This window comes from Alosa pseudoharengus, unplaced genomic scaffold, assembly GCF_046254945.1.
Source record: "Alosa pseudoharengus isolate Yale_2024_CS ecotype anadromous, Long Island Sound unplaced genomic scaffold, YU_APseudo_1.1 YU_APseudo_1.1_scf_21, whole genome shotgun sequence".
Lineage (NCBI taxonomy): Eukaryota > Metazoa > Chordata > Actinopteri > Clupeiformes > Clupeidae > Alosa > Alosa pseudoharengus.
This window is the reverse complement of record NW_027468674.1, coordinates 11,937,058-11,953,096: the sequence shown is the minus strand read 5'-3', so window position 1 is coordinate 11,953,096 and position 16,039 is coordinate 11,937,058. Positions and strand designations below refer to the sequence as shown.

The 16,039-nt window shown below is 42.0% G+C and overlaps 2 protein-coding genes across 2 annotated transcripts in view; one reads left to right on the top strand and one right to left on the bottom strand.

The window, feature by feature from the left end:
• Positions 1 to 1,167: 1,167 nt before the first annotated feature.
• On the top strand, positions 1,168 to 2,454 carry LOC143138729 (galanin receptor 2a). The gene has a single exon (XM_076299145.1). The coding sequence runs from the start codon at positions 1,168 to 1,170 to the stop codon at positions 2,452 to 2,454; it is 1,287 nt and encodes a 428-aa protein (XP_076155260.1).
• A 12,157-nt stretch (positions 2,455 to 14,611) lies between these two features.
• Positions 14,612 to 16,039, bottom strand: part of LOC143137624 (COP9 signalosome complex subunit 1-like) — a 25,698-nt gene continuing 24,270 nt past the window's right edge. The window contains exon 14 of the mRNA XM_076297883.1: positions 14,612 to 15,652. Coding sequence (XP_076153998.1) covers positions 15,581 to 15,652 — 72 coding nt within the window. The 3' untranslated portion in view covers positions 14,612 to 15,580. The remainder of the gene's footprint in view (positions 15,653 to 16,039) is intronic.

The window sequence follows — 16,039 nt, the reverse complement described above, 5'->3', positions numbered from 1 at the left end:
GTGTGCGGAATGTGTGCAAACACACATTCCAAACAAGCATACACAAACGTTTCAAGAGTGGGGGATGGAGTAGAAGATGGAGACAAATTCATTAATATGATTTATTTTCGCGGAATGGATGTACAGGACTGAGCGGCGGTCATATTTTGTACCGCTATGCGGTACATCTAGTTGTTATCATGTTCATTTAATTTAGTCTGTCAATAATAGTTTGCTTGTCAATCAAGTCCAGTTGGAGTGCTACCAGGAACTTAGTCAAAACTTTGTAAAGGTGGTGCTCTTTGGTGACAGGCTTAGTTCATTTTAGAAAAGTTGTAGAATACCAAGGCACTCATCTTCTTTGTAGTTAAAATGCCTTTATTTTAATGGGCACAACATAATTAAAACACTTCGACGCGTTTCGGCATGAAGCCTTCGTCAGCTGCGTCGAAGTGTTTTAATTATGTTGTGCCCATTAAAATAAAGGCATTTTAACTACAAAGAAGATGAGTGCCTTGGTATTCTACAACTTTTCTAAAATAGTTTGCTTGTGTTTTATTTAGGTCACATGATTTCACTATAAACTGTTAATGTTAATTGATGTCATTATAAGTCGTTTTGGACAAAAGCGTCTGCTAAGAACCATAACATAAACAGAAACAGAAACGACAACAAAGGCATGAGGACAGCCGTGGCAACAGGTAGCCAATCAGTCTGAGACCATCTCTGCAGACTGCAGCTCTATCAATAGAAAAAGGTTCCATCTGAAAGGTTTCTAAATGAAATGCGAAACGAAACAGTGTGCCTTTCGCATTTCTTTGTTTTGGGATAGCGTTATTCCTCTAGCCCATCTCTTTGACGATGTCAAGGACGGCCCGGAGAGCCAACAGGAGGACGCAGCAGATTGCTGCCGCTTCTAGTTAAGCGGAACAGCATCTCCGGACTACGCGAGAGTGCGCACAAAAGAACTCTGCTGTCTGTCTTTCCAATCCGGGATGCGCAGGTGCCACTCCACGCAGTCTCTGTCAAATGGAATGTGAAAATGTGTATTCTCTTCGACATTTTTTAAAAGAAGCCAAGTTGGATGTTTCCTTCATGATCTTTGACTCGGCATGAATTAAAGCTGGCGACTGTAAAGAAATCTATAATTTTCAAACGCTTTCTGAAAAGGGGGAAGGCTGCGTAAAGATGAATATCTCCAAGGTTTACTCAGACTTAAGCAAATTGTTTTCAACGAATTTCTCTGCTTTTGGCCACGTCGGTGATTACAACTACAGTCTCCAGGAACCTTTTCCTTTCGGCATTGATTTTCTTTTTTCTGGACACGAACCAAGCACAATAGTTCTTGTGATAATGTATATTATATCCTTCTTGGTTGGACTAACGGGTAACATTATGGCACTACTAGTACTGACAAGGAGAAGGAATCGTCTCTCCGCCGTTTCAGCGACCAGGAGACTTTTGGTGAACTTGGCGGTTTGTGACATGATGGTTGTGTGCGTCTGCATGCCGGTGAACCTGGGGCATCAGCTGTATAACGCGTGGGTATTTGGAGACTTATTGTGCCGTGCCGTCCCATTTGTACAAGCGGTGTCCGTGGCAGCAAGCGTTTTGAGTCTCGCTGTCATAAGTCTGAACCGCTACTATAGCGTTCACAACCCTCTCCACGCCAGGTCTTTCTTCACTGGTCGAAAAATTCTTTGCATGATAGGTGTGGTGTGGACATTATCGTCGGGCTTGTGCCTGCCGTTGATCTTTATGAATGCAACAAGGACGCTCGATTTGCTAGACGGCGCTCACAGTATAACTGTATGTGTCGAGAGCTGGCCAAAGGTCAAACTGCGCCAGGGGTACAACTTCTTACTGTTCTGTGCGTTATATGGATTCCCGGTCTTGTTTAACCTCGCCATTTGTTTTATGACCGCGTGGAAGTTATGGAGCTCCGAGGATAAATTTAAACAACCCAATAACATCATTACACAATCCACGTATCGGTCCAAAACGCGCAAGAAAATTGCAAAAATGGTCATTGCCTTAGTGTTGCTCTTCACTATCTCGTGGCTACCTCTTTATGTTGTGGACATCTGGCTAGATTTCAATATACCGACGACCACTGAGCATGACCCCGTAGAACAGGTTCGGCACGAATGGATACTGCAAGGCAGACCCTTTGCGCAGTGGCTTGGGCTCACGAACTCGGCCCTGAATCCACTTTGCTACTGCTTCGTGGGAAACCTGTACAGGTCGGCTAAAAGGTTCCGAAAGAGCTACAACGAGAAACTGTCTTCGATCTTCAGCATCCAGCAGTCGTCTGTAAGCAGATCTAACTCCGAATACCCCTCTTTTCGCCGCGCGTCATCCCGAAGAGGCGCACCAGAAGGACATGGCTGGACTAGCTGTGTCAGCCTCAAGGAAAAGCTAACCAAAAGCAAAAGCATGTCATCAATTACAGTCTTAGAGACCACATTTGACTGATTCATGACTTTAATGTTAGTTTGGGATAAACCAACTTATTGGACGTGACGTTTTCTCTAATGTGGACTTTCTTGATATAATTTTGTCTGTTGCAAATGGGCTGAGACCCGTCACTGGATGCGTGCTATCATCTTTCAGGGCAGCTATTTAGCTATTTATCACCATCGCATTGTAATTTGAACGGTGTCATAGGTTAACTGTTGACCCTTCATTAAATGATTTTGAGTCTTTGTGCTCTTGTCTTTGCTTTTAACCAAGACTATCTGCAGGACTGCCCCTGACAATGTCATGGCCCACATACACGTCAGCAAATTACTTTAATGTAATTTAATGACTTAAAATGATATTTAAAAATGAATCCATCTATTCGGACAGAGCTAATGACAGGTCACTATAGTCTGTGGCCCCCTCAATAATGGCTTCATTCATTCTTGTAACGATAGGTCGTTTTGCATGCTATTTAAAATGTAATATTTCACTGTGTTGAACACCTTTGTATTATTTTTTGTAGCCTAGGCTCTTAAACCCAGGCATGATAATTAACCAACAGCTAAATGCAAAAATAAACCAAAATGACATGTCGGCCTCATTCAAAGTGGTCACTAGTTCCACTGAAAAATACATTTTTAGCTAAAAATGAAACGAAGTGCTAGCTCAACAGCACCATCACTCCCATAGCTCTGACGTGCAAGAGCCCACCGCTTCTGTCAACAAATCATCTCCTGCTGTCTGAATTATGGGCATCAAGGCATCAATTTGGCGGGAGAGGATGTCAAGTCATCTCGTCAGACAGCACATCTCTCTCACTCTCAACCAACGAAGTAAATGCGCTCCGAACTGAGACCTGATCCGGGTAATGGGCGGTTGTATATTGAGCAGGGAAGTGTGGGCTTATACAAACAAGAGAAATGGATCCGTGCGCGGATGGAAAAAAAGATGGGGGCCAGGCAGGATGAGTCCGAGTGGCAGTCGGGCGCAGGGAGCCAAAGCCGGGATTAGGAGCGTTGCTGAGAAGGCCCTATCCATTATCCTGGCTTGTCTGACGCTGCCCACCAACTTGGTCCAAACCGACAGGAGACAGAGTGAGAGAGAGAGAGAGAGAGAGGGGCCCTGTAGGAGTTTTCTGTGAGGTGGTGGATTTGTTTGATTTACATTTTTAGTCTTATGTCTTTGTTGTTGATTTAATAATTTATTAGGCCTACGTTTAATAATTTGTAGGTTTTTAAAGTCTTTAATCTAGTGAAGAAAGCTATTTCTTTATGCAAGCTTTCTTACAGTAATTCAACCTAAACCTCAGTTTGTGTTGTGCCCTGACAGGAGTCCTCTGGTCCTTCCTGTAGTCTGTCTGCCAAAAGACCGGATTATGTTGTGCAATTGCAAATGCTTATTTTAGCATTACTAGTGTTATGACATAATATAACTTCAGTTAACATCCAGTTTAACACAGTCAATCTATTTTATCCCAGAGAAGTGCAGATTTCCTGTGAGCAAGATTATTTTGCAAACTTAACCTCTGTGTTAAAAAAATGCCCATATAGTCACTAGCAGTGCCTATTCCTCAATGATTCAGAACAACATCTGAGTCTCTTGACTGTGTCTAAATGCTTTTCATTATGGTGACATCCTGCCTGTCTCTTGAGCCTAAGTATTAGACATTTGCATTGATGAGGAGGTCTGGAGGTGCTGCTAATTAAGTTGTTTCTGAGGGCCTCTACAGAAATACAGTTATCTTCTTACCACTTTTCATGTTCAATAAGTCATAATATCTCCATAAATAGGCCTAAGTCTTGCATACAAGTGTAGAAATCAGTCACAAATCTGATATTAGCTTGCTACACAACAAAAGGATTTACAAATGAGGGTTAGCAAGCAAAAGCAAAAAATAAATACAAACATTTCAGGCTGAGGCTGTTCAGGATGTAGGCTATTCTGAAGATTTCAAAATGTCTCAAATTCTCGGTGTAATAATATTCCTCTCTTTCAACTGAGACATCATACCATAGTTGTCAATCAATTGATTTCTTCTCACACAGAGAGAAGGAAAAGCTTTGTTTATTTCAAACACCAATCTCAGTCCTATTATTTGGTAACACCTTTAGCAAAGGGTGGCTTTATAACACCATGTGGGTTGTAACTGAACAACAGGCCTTTCCCGGCGATAGAGTTGCATTTGGCAAGGTAGGCCTACATTTTCCTGCTTTCTCCACCTACATTCGCGCTTCTACCTGCATTCAGTTAAGGTGTTGCTTGGCAACCAAGAACACTTATGGCGGAATCCCAAATAATTCTGATGGAATCAAAGAAACGGTAAATCAGAGACAGTTGACAAAGCTAGACAATCTTTGGCTAAATGAGCTAGACAATCTTTGCCTAAATGAAAACGCAGCGTAATCCCATGGACATTTCCCCCTCTCGCTTGGTAATTGGAAGAATTACAGCAAATTAATGGCAATTTGAGGACATCATGGGTGAGTGTTTGCAAACAGCTGTAAACTCGTGACTTTTTTTATTTCATCGCAACCTAAATCACAGGCTCACAAACCGTCACAGAGCCTGCATTAAAGGGATTTGGTTTCAGACCTGGACGAGTTCCCATTGCTCGGCTCGGATCACACATGAGCTTTCCCAGAGAGAGGCATTGGCAGCGTCACTTTTGTTGGGGTAGACAAAAGACCGTCATCACCGCGGGAGTGAGGGAGGCCACAGGTCCATTCATCGCTCAAACTGAACATTCTATTAACAGCGCTTGTTTAACCTGTGCTGCTCTCTCATTTCCTAGGTGTAAACTCAAGTCAGCTGGATGAGAGCCACAGCCTAACTGTGAGTGTGTGTGTGTGTGTGTGTGTGTGTGTAGTGTGCGTTTAGCAGTAATCTTTCACATACCAGACAGAGCGCATCTGGAAGTCACCTTGCACTGTGGCAGCTCAGCCTCGTCCCTGCCTAACCCAATCCAAAGCTACTAAGCTCTAAGCTACCCTGCGGACTTGAACATGACCAAGACATATCACCGCGATCGAACATGGCCAATGTGCCAATTCATCAGAGACAGCAGGATCATACGTTGGATCACCATCACATCAGCCCATGAACCATTTCCCCTCTCCTATCTATTCGCTAATTGGATTACAGTCCGAACGTCCCACACACTAATTCAGTGCCTGACATTTATGACCGTCTAATGTCTGCCCAGAGAGATCCAGCGCTTGTCTTGTTCTTCTCTTCTTCGCATTCGTACCAGAATAAGTTCGGCAGGCAGGCGGTCTCTTTCTTAAGAGAGTGATGGGGGTGAGCCAGGTGAAGTGTAGGGGGAAACCATGGAAACCACAAGACCTGTCACTGTCGCAGGGCCATTTGGAACATAGAATGCATGGAGTGATGCTTCCAGATCCTTAACACTCTATGGGAGTTATTAAGAATATGAATTTAAAAAAAGCAACCATTTTAAGTCTATTTAGTCCTAAAATAATTTTCCTGAGCCCACTTTCCCAAATTGACCGTTGACCTTTATTCAATTGATGAATGATAAATGGATTAATCCATTCCATCTTCCTTTTTTGCTGCCAATGAACAGTTCCATTCCCTTCTCTGTTCAGTTCAGACGTATACATGTACATTCTGCACAGAGTAAAGGGTTGGCTACTGTACAATGTGTATGAGACACTCGTAGGAGAACACCTGCCTATGGGGCAGCCGTGGCCTACTGGTTAGGGCTTTGGTCTCTGCCGAAGGGTTGCCGGCTCGATCCCCGACCTAGTAGGAAAAAAATGTGGGCGCCTTCACTGCTCCCCGAGCGCCGCTGTAGCAGGCAGCTCACTGCTCCGGGTTAGTGTGTGCTTCACCTCACTATGTGTTTACTGTGTGCTGTGTGTGTTTCACTAATTCACGGATGGGGATAAATGCAGAGACCAAATTTCCCTCACGGGATCAAAAGAGTATATATACTTACATACTTATACTTAATAGGTTGGTGAATGCACCCTTCCCTTTCTGCGTTGGCTAGACCATCTTCCAGACAGGGACTGGGTAACGGTCATGAATCCCTGACTTCCACAACAACCAACGGTCTGTCGCTGGTTGAAGATTCTCCTCACTGCTTGGCTTTTCATTTATGTCTTACCCAACCTTTCTACCATCGCTCTCATTCCTGATGCTGTGTTCCACTCTTACAACTACCTTGTCCTCATCACTGCTATTTTCAATATCCTTACTACCCTCAGGAATAGGCATATATGTTCCTTTCACCTTGACATAAAACTTGGAAACATCCTAAGAAATATGCATAAATGGTCTGATGCTGCATAACAACAATGGAAAAGTAGACTGAATCATTATGGACATTTCTATCCCTTAATAGGAGTTTGTCAGTTATACTGTACATGACATAGACTTGTTACAGGTTTTAAAAACAGATTTTTAGATATCTTCATGTGAAATGATTAAAATTGTTAGAAAAAAGTTTCGGCTAATTAGTAATATTTTTTTGGTTGGGTTATTTTTATGTTTTATAGTTTAAAAATTGACTTGCTGTCATGCTACAGTTCTCATGAGACTTAACATGTGGCATTATTTGTCTCCTTTACTTCCTTGTAGCAACAAATGTTGTAAACATATTGAATAACCTTTGATTGTATTGGTTAGAGTGGAAGTCATGCATAAGATTTTTGGAATAATATAATTGATTAAGGATTTGTGTTTTTCAAGCAGTTTTCTTTAGTATCATTTCTAAATGATGAAGTCCCATAGAGGGCTAACGGTTGTTGTTCAAGAGCAGTGCTTCTCATTCCGGTTTCTGGAGTGCCCCCTGCCGGGCAGGCATTCCTATCCATCCATTCTCCAAGAACTACCAGTTTGAAAGTGATATGATTAAAGTGCTCTTGAATGGCTTGAATTGGTGTGTCAGAGCTAGTCCGCTAGTGTCACTTGATGACTCACAAATGAACACGCTGAGCAGAGGAGAGACCCCAGGAGCAGGATCAAGAGCCAGAGATCTAGTGGCCATAGATTTTAGTGGTCAGAGATGTAGTGGTCATACATTTTAGTGGTCAGAGATCTAGTGGCCATAGATCTAATGGTCAGAGATTTGGCCCTTTGGGTCATGCTTATGATAAACGATCAATTCCTTTCACTTCGAACTAAAACATTAATAGTGACTGATGGCGTCCATCTGCAATATAATTTATGATGTGCTAATCGAGGGTTAATTGGTGATTACTTAATAAAAGTGTCGGTAAAATATAGTCGCTTTGGACAAAAGTGTCTGCCAAGTACCATAAACATAATATTTTGTCCATCACATGTACACCCTCAAAGGTGTGGGTTTTTAAACATTTTAACATAAGATCCACAATAATTCAAGGTTCTAAAATTCTATGTTGAATTGAGTGAACCCAGATATTCTTTAGAACGTTCATATTCCAACATTCCTGTCACACCGGTGTAAAGGTACACCTTTAATGGTTAATTACTCATTGCAGCATGTGCTAAGGGTGAGCATTTGGGCTCACTATCATGGCCTTGTAAATAATGGATCTACAATGTGTATTTACTTGAGAGATGCATTGTACCAAAGCCTGCTATTAATTTGCTTCAATTAATTTAGCCTGACATCCTGACTGGGCAGTTCCCCTTACGTAAGGAGGCTAAACTGATGGGCTTTATCAGAGCATCGGCTGTCCTCTCATCAAGTCCACTGAAGGCAGGAACCACATAGCATGCATACAGCAACCACATGACCGCTCTATACTGATGCAGATAACAACAGATAACAGACACACACACAGGCACTGCCCTCTACATCAATTCCGTCGACTTATGGGGCATGTCTGTCTAGCTACAAAGTCAGATGCAGGAGCTGCCTTGCATCCTGATTGAGATGTTCAAATGATCTTTAATCTACTGTGAGACCTGCTTAAGGTAGCTGTCAGCGAATTTAGAAAAAAAAAAAAAAGGAAAAAGCTTTGTTGCTCTGCAACCGTCCTCTGTGAGATATGAGGGTTCCCATGATACGAGAGAGAGAGAGAGAGAGAGAGAGAGAGAGAGAGAGAAAAACATCTCCACGCATGAGGCTGAATTTACACTAAACATCTTTTTAAATAGAATACAAATGTGTATGCATATATAGTGTGCTCTCCATGCACTTAAGCCATTTGCAAACATTGTGTGTACACACTTTGTGCAACAGACCACTGAGGTGTTTTTTTTATCCTTTGTGTGCATGCTTCTCAGCAACAAGAGAGACATATTTTTTATTTTTTTTCTCCTCCCGAGCATCTTATTGAGTGGTTTCAGATGCGCACAGCGGTGCAATACAAACAGCTAAGGTAGAGTAAACATCTTCGGAGATGTGGCTTTTTATTCAACGATTTCTACACAGAATTCAGAAGACATTCTCAGCAGTATAACAGACAGGAATGAGAAATTGGGCTGGATGCGAGTCATTTTCTGCTCTCTCACCAGGGGACCTAAAAACTCTACTGCCTAAGCAACAGGTGTGTATGCATATGGCGTCACCATGTATAATAGCCGCTAATTGACAGTTTCGCCACACTAGCCATATGGGTAAGTGTGGGTGTAATAAAGTGTGATTATTTTCGAAAGAAGGAAAAAAAAACATTCCTTAAGGCCCACAAGTGCCGTCTGTCACACACCGAGTGACTTTCCGTTCCCTGGGGGGCGTATAATCATCAATTTCCTCTGTACGACCGATATTTTTCCCAATCTGACCACATCACAGCGTGGTTCGGCAGCGGGATCACAACACTGCACAGTGCAAAACACACATAAAACGTGTCGACCGCCGTGCGTATGTGCCTGAATAATGTATATCATCAACAGCCTCAGCGGCTCATCAAAGGCACTGGCCCTCATTCCTTATCGTGTAGTGGTGGGCAGAGGGAGACGTGTGGAGAATGCCAACGTCAGCTGCCATCCTGGAAGATGGCAAAGCTGGACACCTCTAAAACTTGAGTGAAAAATGAGGCAGAAAAATGTAAGGTTAACAGATTGCATAACAGACTGTAGAGAGACTTAAGTCATGAGAAGAGTCGATGATGGATTCTGCCTCAACATTGTTTGTTTTCTCTCTTAAGATCTCGCAAGCCAGATTTTGGTCTGCTGAGATAAAGTTTGGCTGGCGCTTCATCTTGATAGGGGCCTGCAGACCAGTGTGCAAAACAACAAGCCCGTAATGGCTAAAACCTCTGAAATAGCTTCAACTAATATGGCAACTGCAGTGCGATAGGACCACAGCTTCCCAAGAAACAGCCGAGAAAGTCTGACGAGGAAGGTTTGTTTCTTGGAAGTGTGTGGAACTGTGTGTACTTCAGGGTTCTGTTGTTATTGACATGGCAGACATCCCCAGATATCAACAAGGCACTCTGAGACCTTCCATTACTGTGAGCACTGACCTTTGCCTCAGATGGGTTATTGAGTGCAGGTGATCTGAGGCAGTCTAGTCCATTAGATGTGGGCTTTTATCTGGTCTTTTAAGTCTTACAAGAATGAAGGTAACTCTGAAAAGGTAGAGGTCAAACCCCACTGAAAAAAGTTTAAAGAAAGGGAATTAGAAGTAGTGATGAAGATAAATGCTCTCATCATTTTTGTTTTATAAGTAAGTATAAGTATATAAGTATATATACTCTTTTGATCCCATGAGGGAAATTTGGTCTCTGCATTTATCCCATTCCGTGAATTAGTGAAACAGTAGCACACAGTGTGCACACAGTGTACACACAGTGAGGTGAAGCACACACTAATCCTGACGCAGTGAGCTGCCTGCTACAACAGCGGCGCTCGGGGAGCAGTGAGGAGTTAGGTGCCTTGCTCAAGGGCACTTCAGCCATGCCTACTGGTTAGGGTTCGAACCGGCAACCTTCCGGTTACAGGTCCGAAGTGCTAACCAGTAGGCCACGGCTCCCCACCATTTATAATAAATGGTGTGCAACTGACTAAAAACAAAAAAAATATTTTTGCTTATACCTACAGTATTTTAATGCACAGAAAACTGAGATGCCTGGTAGCAAGGACAGTAGTAACATAGTGACTAAGGAGTTGGGACTAAGGAGTATGCAGTAGCCTTAATTCAGTGAGTGAGGGAGATTTGTAACAGACATCTTCACCCCCCCTCCAACATAAGCATCAGTTTGTGTTTAAACAAAACAAAAAAAAAAAAACGTCTGTACTTCCATTACCAAGAATGCCCAGGGTCTAAAATGGTTCCACTCAATTAATTTGAACAGCTTCAACAGTCAAAAGGTGAAGCAACAATTTGCATTGTTTACAGTGGAGCACTAATGGATAGGCAATTACATTTATTTATTTTCACCAAGGTCAATGTACTCGCAAATGACACAAATAATAATTTAAGAAATTAGTCTATTTTAAAAATAGAAAATGCTCTCATCATTTTTGTTTTATAATAAATGGTGTGCAACTGACTAAAAACAAACAAAATATTTTTGCTTATACCTACAGTATTTTAATGCACAGAAAACTTGGATACCTGGTAGCAAGGACAGTAGTAACATAGTGACTAAGGAGTTGGGTTAGTATGCAGTAGCCTTAATTTAGTTCGGCAACGGATGACGTGAGCCCATGCAAAGTGAATGGGATGCGTCTCCAGCACTGCAACGCACGCAACTGTGTGTAGGAGCCGTAAGGAGTTGGGTTGCAGTAGCCTTAACTGTTGGGGGTTCAATTCCCGGTGTCCACCATTGAGCCCTTGTACAAGGTACTCAACTCCAAGTTGCCCTGGGAAGAATGGCCCTTGTAATGTAATTGACACATGTGAGTCACTTTGGATAACAGTGTCTGCTAAATGAACACATGTAAATATAAACGCTTACTCTGTCGTTTGGAGATGTGGCTTGCATTGACGAACATGCCATGTCGAGAGGATAATGGAAGTGATTAGATTGAGTTTGTAATTCAAATGAAAAAAAAGACTGAAAAATATAAATATAAACTTCATAAAATGTCACATACATGTTAATGTTAAGGATGCCTATCGGAGGAAACCCCTGAATATTTGCAGCGCTTAAGAATTTTCCTGACATGGAGAAGGGTTCCCTTTTGCTTTTGCAATGTATAGAACCTTTGAACTGCATAAACAAACATGTGCATTCCTAAGCAATTTAGTGGCACAGAAAACAATATTGTGCTACTGGTAACTTGGAGACTTTTAAGGTCGAGATTTTGTAGAGCATTATGCTAAAGTCTGATTCATTTTAATTTCACAGTATCTGCGTTGGTTTTGAACCAGAAACCCTCTGGGAACAGATTGAAAGGATCTATAATCAGTTTGCTTGGGGTTCCGAATTGCTGCAGGGATTTTAAGTTGTGTATTTATAAACAAATATATAAATAAATTGAATGAATCAAAACAGAACCATCAAGGCCAGACGGACTAAAGGACTTTTTGGATATAAGCTCTGAGGGTTTGCGTCAGGGCTGTCTGTCTCAGTAGCTTATCAAAACCAGTCACACCTAGTCTACTGTCAAAACAACCACACAGAGCGTCTACCCTGACAGCCTGTCTATACAGGAAACGCTAGTTTAAGCTTCCTCAAGGTCTACAGTCTACCTTCTGAGGTTCACATGTCTGTCTGTCTGTGTGCTGTCATCATCACATGACATCATAGGCCAAAGGGTGAGTGAGGGAGATTTGTAACAGACATCTTCCCCCCCCCCCCCCCCCCAACATAAGCATCAGTTCGTGTTTTAACAAAACAAAAAAAAACGTCTGTACTTCCATTACTAAGAATGCCCAAGGTCTAAAATGGTTCCACTCAATTAATTTGAACAGCTTCAACAGTCAAAAGGTGAAGCAACAATTTGCATTGTTTACAGTGGAGCACTAATGGATAGGCAATTACATTTATTTATTTTCACCAAGGTCAATGTACTCGCAAATGACACAAATAATAATTTAAGAAATTAGTCTATTTTAAAAATAGAAAATGATTAGTTTACTCACTCACAGAAACACATCTAGAAAATGGACTGACCTGAAAATAAATGTACAAGTATTAGTAGTTCAGCTGGAATATGGCTGGCAGGGTGAAAAGGGGCTGGAAGAGACATTAAAAATTGCAATTCATGCACGCTGTCAAAATCGGTAATCCTTGCAAATTGGATCTACTCTGTAATAATAATTTTTAAAAATAATCATAAAAACCTGTGCAGAAACAATTTAGCCTGTTCCTCTGAAATGACTTTTGGATACAATGTACACATTCATTTACAATTTACAATACAATTATGTTGTATTATTCATTGTTATATCATTGTTCTGTTCTTGATAGAGGTCAGAAGTGTGCTTTTATTAGGCATGCTCAAAGAAATGTTGATCAAATTATTCAGGGTTTATACATGCAAGAACCTACAAGGACTTTCTAGGCCATTGTTCAATTCAAGGACCCATCACGGATTCAGTTTACCGGTAGTTACTGTTATAACAATTTTTGAATGCTACTGCATGTGGAATGAGAGAGACTCGAATGCTTGAGCATTTAATGAACACATAGAGTCTTTGAGTGTCTTGAAAAGCACTATACGAATGAAATGTATTATTATTATTATTATTATTATTATTATTATTAATACTTGACCACTTCCCAATACTGCAGTGTTACAGTAATGGCCTATGTGGTTTCTAGCCTCAATACTAACACCAACTCATTTAAGCACTTTCAATGGCGTATGTCTGCTCTTTCAAAACCTTTTTGGTCTTTTTCTGTTGTGGTCAAATGTGTAAACTTTCAAGGATTTCAAGGAAACACTGCCTGAAATTATGGGATGAAATTATGTTTATCATTTCAAAGTGAAAATAGTAAATCTTCAGTTTGCCCCTCCAAGGATTCGAAATCCTTGTGAATACAAGCAGTCAAAAGTAAGGACAATGAATGCAAAATATAAAACATCTCTGACATACAAATTCATCCAAGGCACTTGATTCAGTGGTTTTGCTCACAATATACTCAGTCATAATTCCTATAGAATTACAAGCAGCAAAGGGGAGTTGAGTTATATGCACTGTTTATGTAATGATGCTCATACATCTCTCAAAAGAGAAGAAAAGAGCATCTCTGTGACAATAACTTACATGTAGTACGGGGAAAGGAAGGGAAGGAAATCTGTCATTCAGCAATGGCTATCTGATGATTCTGAAGGAAAATGAATCCAGGATGATCCAAACGTTTATACAAACAGTACCACAAAGTCTATGGATAGCTTTGTACACACTGTGACCTGTGTGGCCTATTTGACCATATAGTGTAGACAGGTTTCCCTTTTACAACGGGGCAAAAGACGCTATTTATTGTCCGCCGGTAATTATCAGAAAATAAGTCCCGACAGGGAGAACAGAACCCTGACACGCAGCGATATGTCTCTTTTACATTTATTAGTTACCGTTTCGTTGTGGCTTTTGCTAAGAAACATAGTTCGCAACACAGGCTGGACTTGAATCAAACGTTCTTTAGAACACAGCTGATCAACCCATAGACCCATAGAATACTTTTGAATGAAAATCCGTTGCCATTGAGAGCGGCCATTATTTGGAGGTTCTTAGAACTTTGGGAAATCCCATTCAAGTCAATGGAGCGTTCTACTTGCATTGTGAAGAGCCGTGTAATAAAATAGATTCAACAGACCTCCGAACGTTGGGAAGGCCCATTCATGTGAATGGAACTCTCTGCAGCACTCTGAAGAGCCGTGTAATAAAAACGTATATTATATAACCTAATATTCAGCTGTTGTAACCTTGATTTGACATGGTGTGTATACTCTCAATAATAATGACATGCAATTTCAGAGTTCATTTCATAGTCTTTCATTTGCATTATTAATATAACATGACATCCACCGTTTTTTGGCAAAGGTATACATTTCTTCAGGAATATTGAACATTCTCTAACCATCGCTGTTTCGGTGGGTGCAGTTTACAACACAAAAACTCCTTGTGATCTTTTCGTGGAGAGTGCTGTTCTAATGTTGTCTCCTGCCACTTTCTGACCCTAAGATGTACAAACATTTTTTCGTGACGTTGCATGGAAACCTTTGTATTGGTCAAGGCGAATTCATTTATTCTGTTGTCATTTCTCTCTGGGGTCAGGCAGGCACTCACAACAAACAAAAGGAGTAAGAAAGACCAACGAGGTTTTGAATCTTTTAAACATCTATTTATTTTAAAATCACTCATCTGGTCGCCCTTGGCCACCAACTCCACAACGGAAGCACATTTGTGTGTGTGTGTGTGTGTCTGTGTATATAGGTGTGTCTGTGTGTATATAGGTGTGTGTGTGTGTGTGAGTGTGTGTGTGTATGTAAGTGCGCACACATGCACGTGTGTATGCAGATGCGATACTTCAAGCTCTGACGGGCAAACAAACACTTGACGTCTGTAACGTAAAAGACGACAGACCTGCACTGCTACCTTGCGGCACTGCTGTTGCTGCTTGACAACATCTCCCCATCCCCCCCTTCACTGTTTTGTTTGTCTGTTTGTTTGTTTGTTTGTTTGTTTGTAATCGCAGCTCTCCATCCTTAAGCTAGAAAACAAGACGCCAACCTGTATCTTCTCCTCTTTCTGTGACAGGCCGGAGTTGGGGCGGATGGAGGAGGAGGAGGAAGAAGAGGAGGAGGAGGGGTGGAGGAGGAGAGGAGGGTGGAGGAGGAGAGGAGGAGGAGAGGAGGAGGGAAAGAAGAGGAGGAAAAGGAAGATGAGGAGGAGGGGAGGAAGAGGAGGAAGAGGATGATGAAGATGAGGAAGAGGAGGAGGAGGAGGGGTGGAGGAGGAGGGAAAGGAGGAGGAAGACGAGGAAGAAGAGGAGGGGTGGAAGAGGAGGGAAAGAAGAGGAGGAAAAGGAAGATGAGGAGGAGGAGGAGGAGGAGGGGAAGAGGAAGATGAGGAGGAGGGGAGGAAGAGGAAGATGAGGAGGAAAAGGAGGAGGGGAAGAGGAGGAAGAGGAAGATGAGGAGGAGGGGAGGAAGAGGAGGAGGAAGAGTTGGATTAGGGTAGCAAGCCAGGCTCTGGCCGAAGAGGGGGAGCCACTGAGAGAGACAGGCGGCTAGAGAGAGGGGGGGTGGGGGGGGTCCCCCTCCCTCCATCGGGGATCGGGGATCGGGGTCACACGTTGGTGCTGACCCGCGTCTGGCTGATGGCCGCGCCCAGCTCCTGACCTCCATCTCTGGGGGGACACTGGGAAGCAGATCACAGGAAGGGCCTGCATCATTAACTTACTCACCATGACGTTATCATTATCATTATTTATCAGAGCAGACAGTTTGCTAAATTATTATTCATGATGTTGAGTTATTTATCAAGCAATCTGGACTGATACAGCTTTAAAAATCATGACATTGCCAATGAAAACTAAAGTGAATATGTGACCAGTGACATACAAACACATAAAAGGCAGCCTGTGTAATCAGACTCAATTTATGTTGTCTAAAGTGACACAAATTAATAGAAGCAAGACAGAGAAATAATCCCAGTGAGAGAGATAAAAGAGAGAATAAAAAGATTTTGTTGGTGTGATAAAGTGGCGTTAGCACCGCTGCTTGATGATTGGTTGGCTGAGGTTCA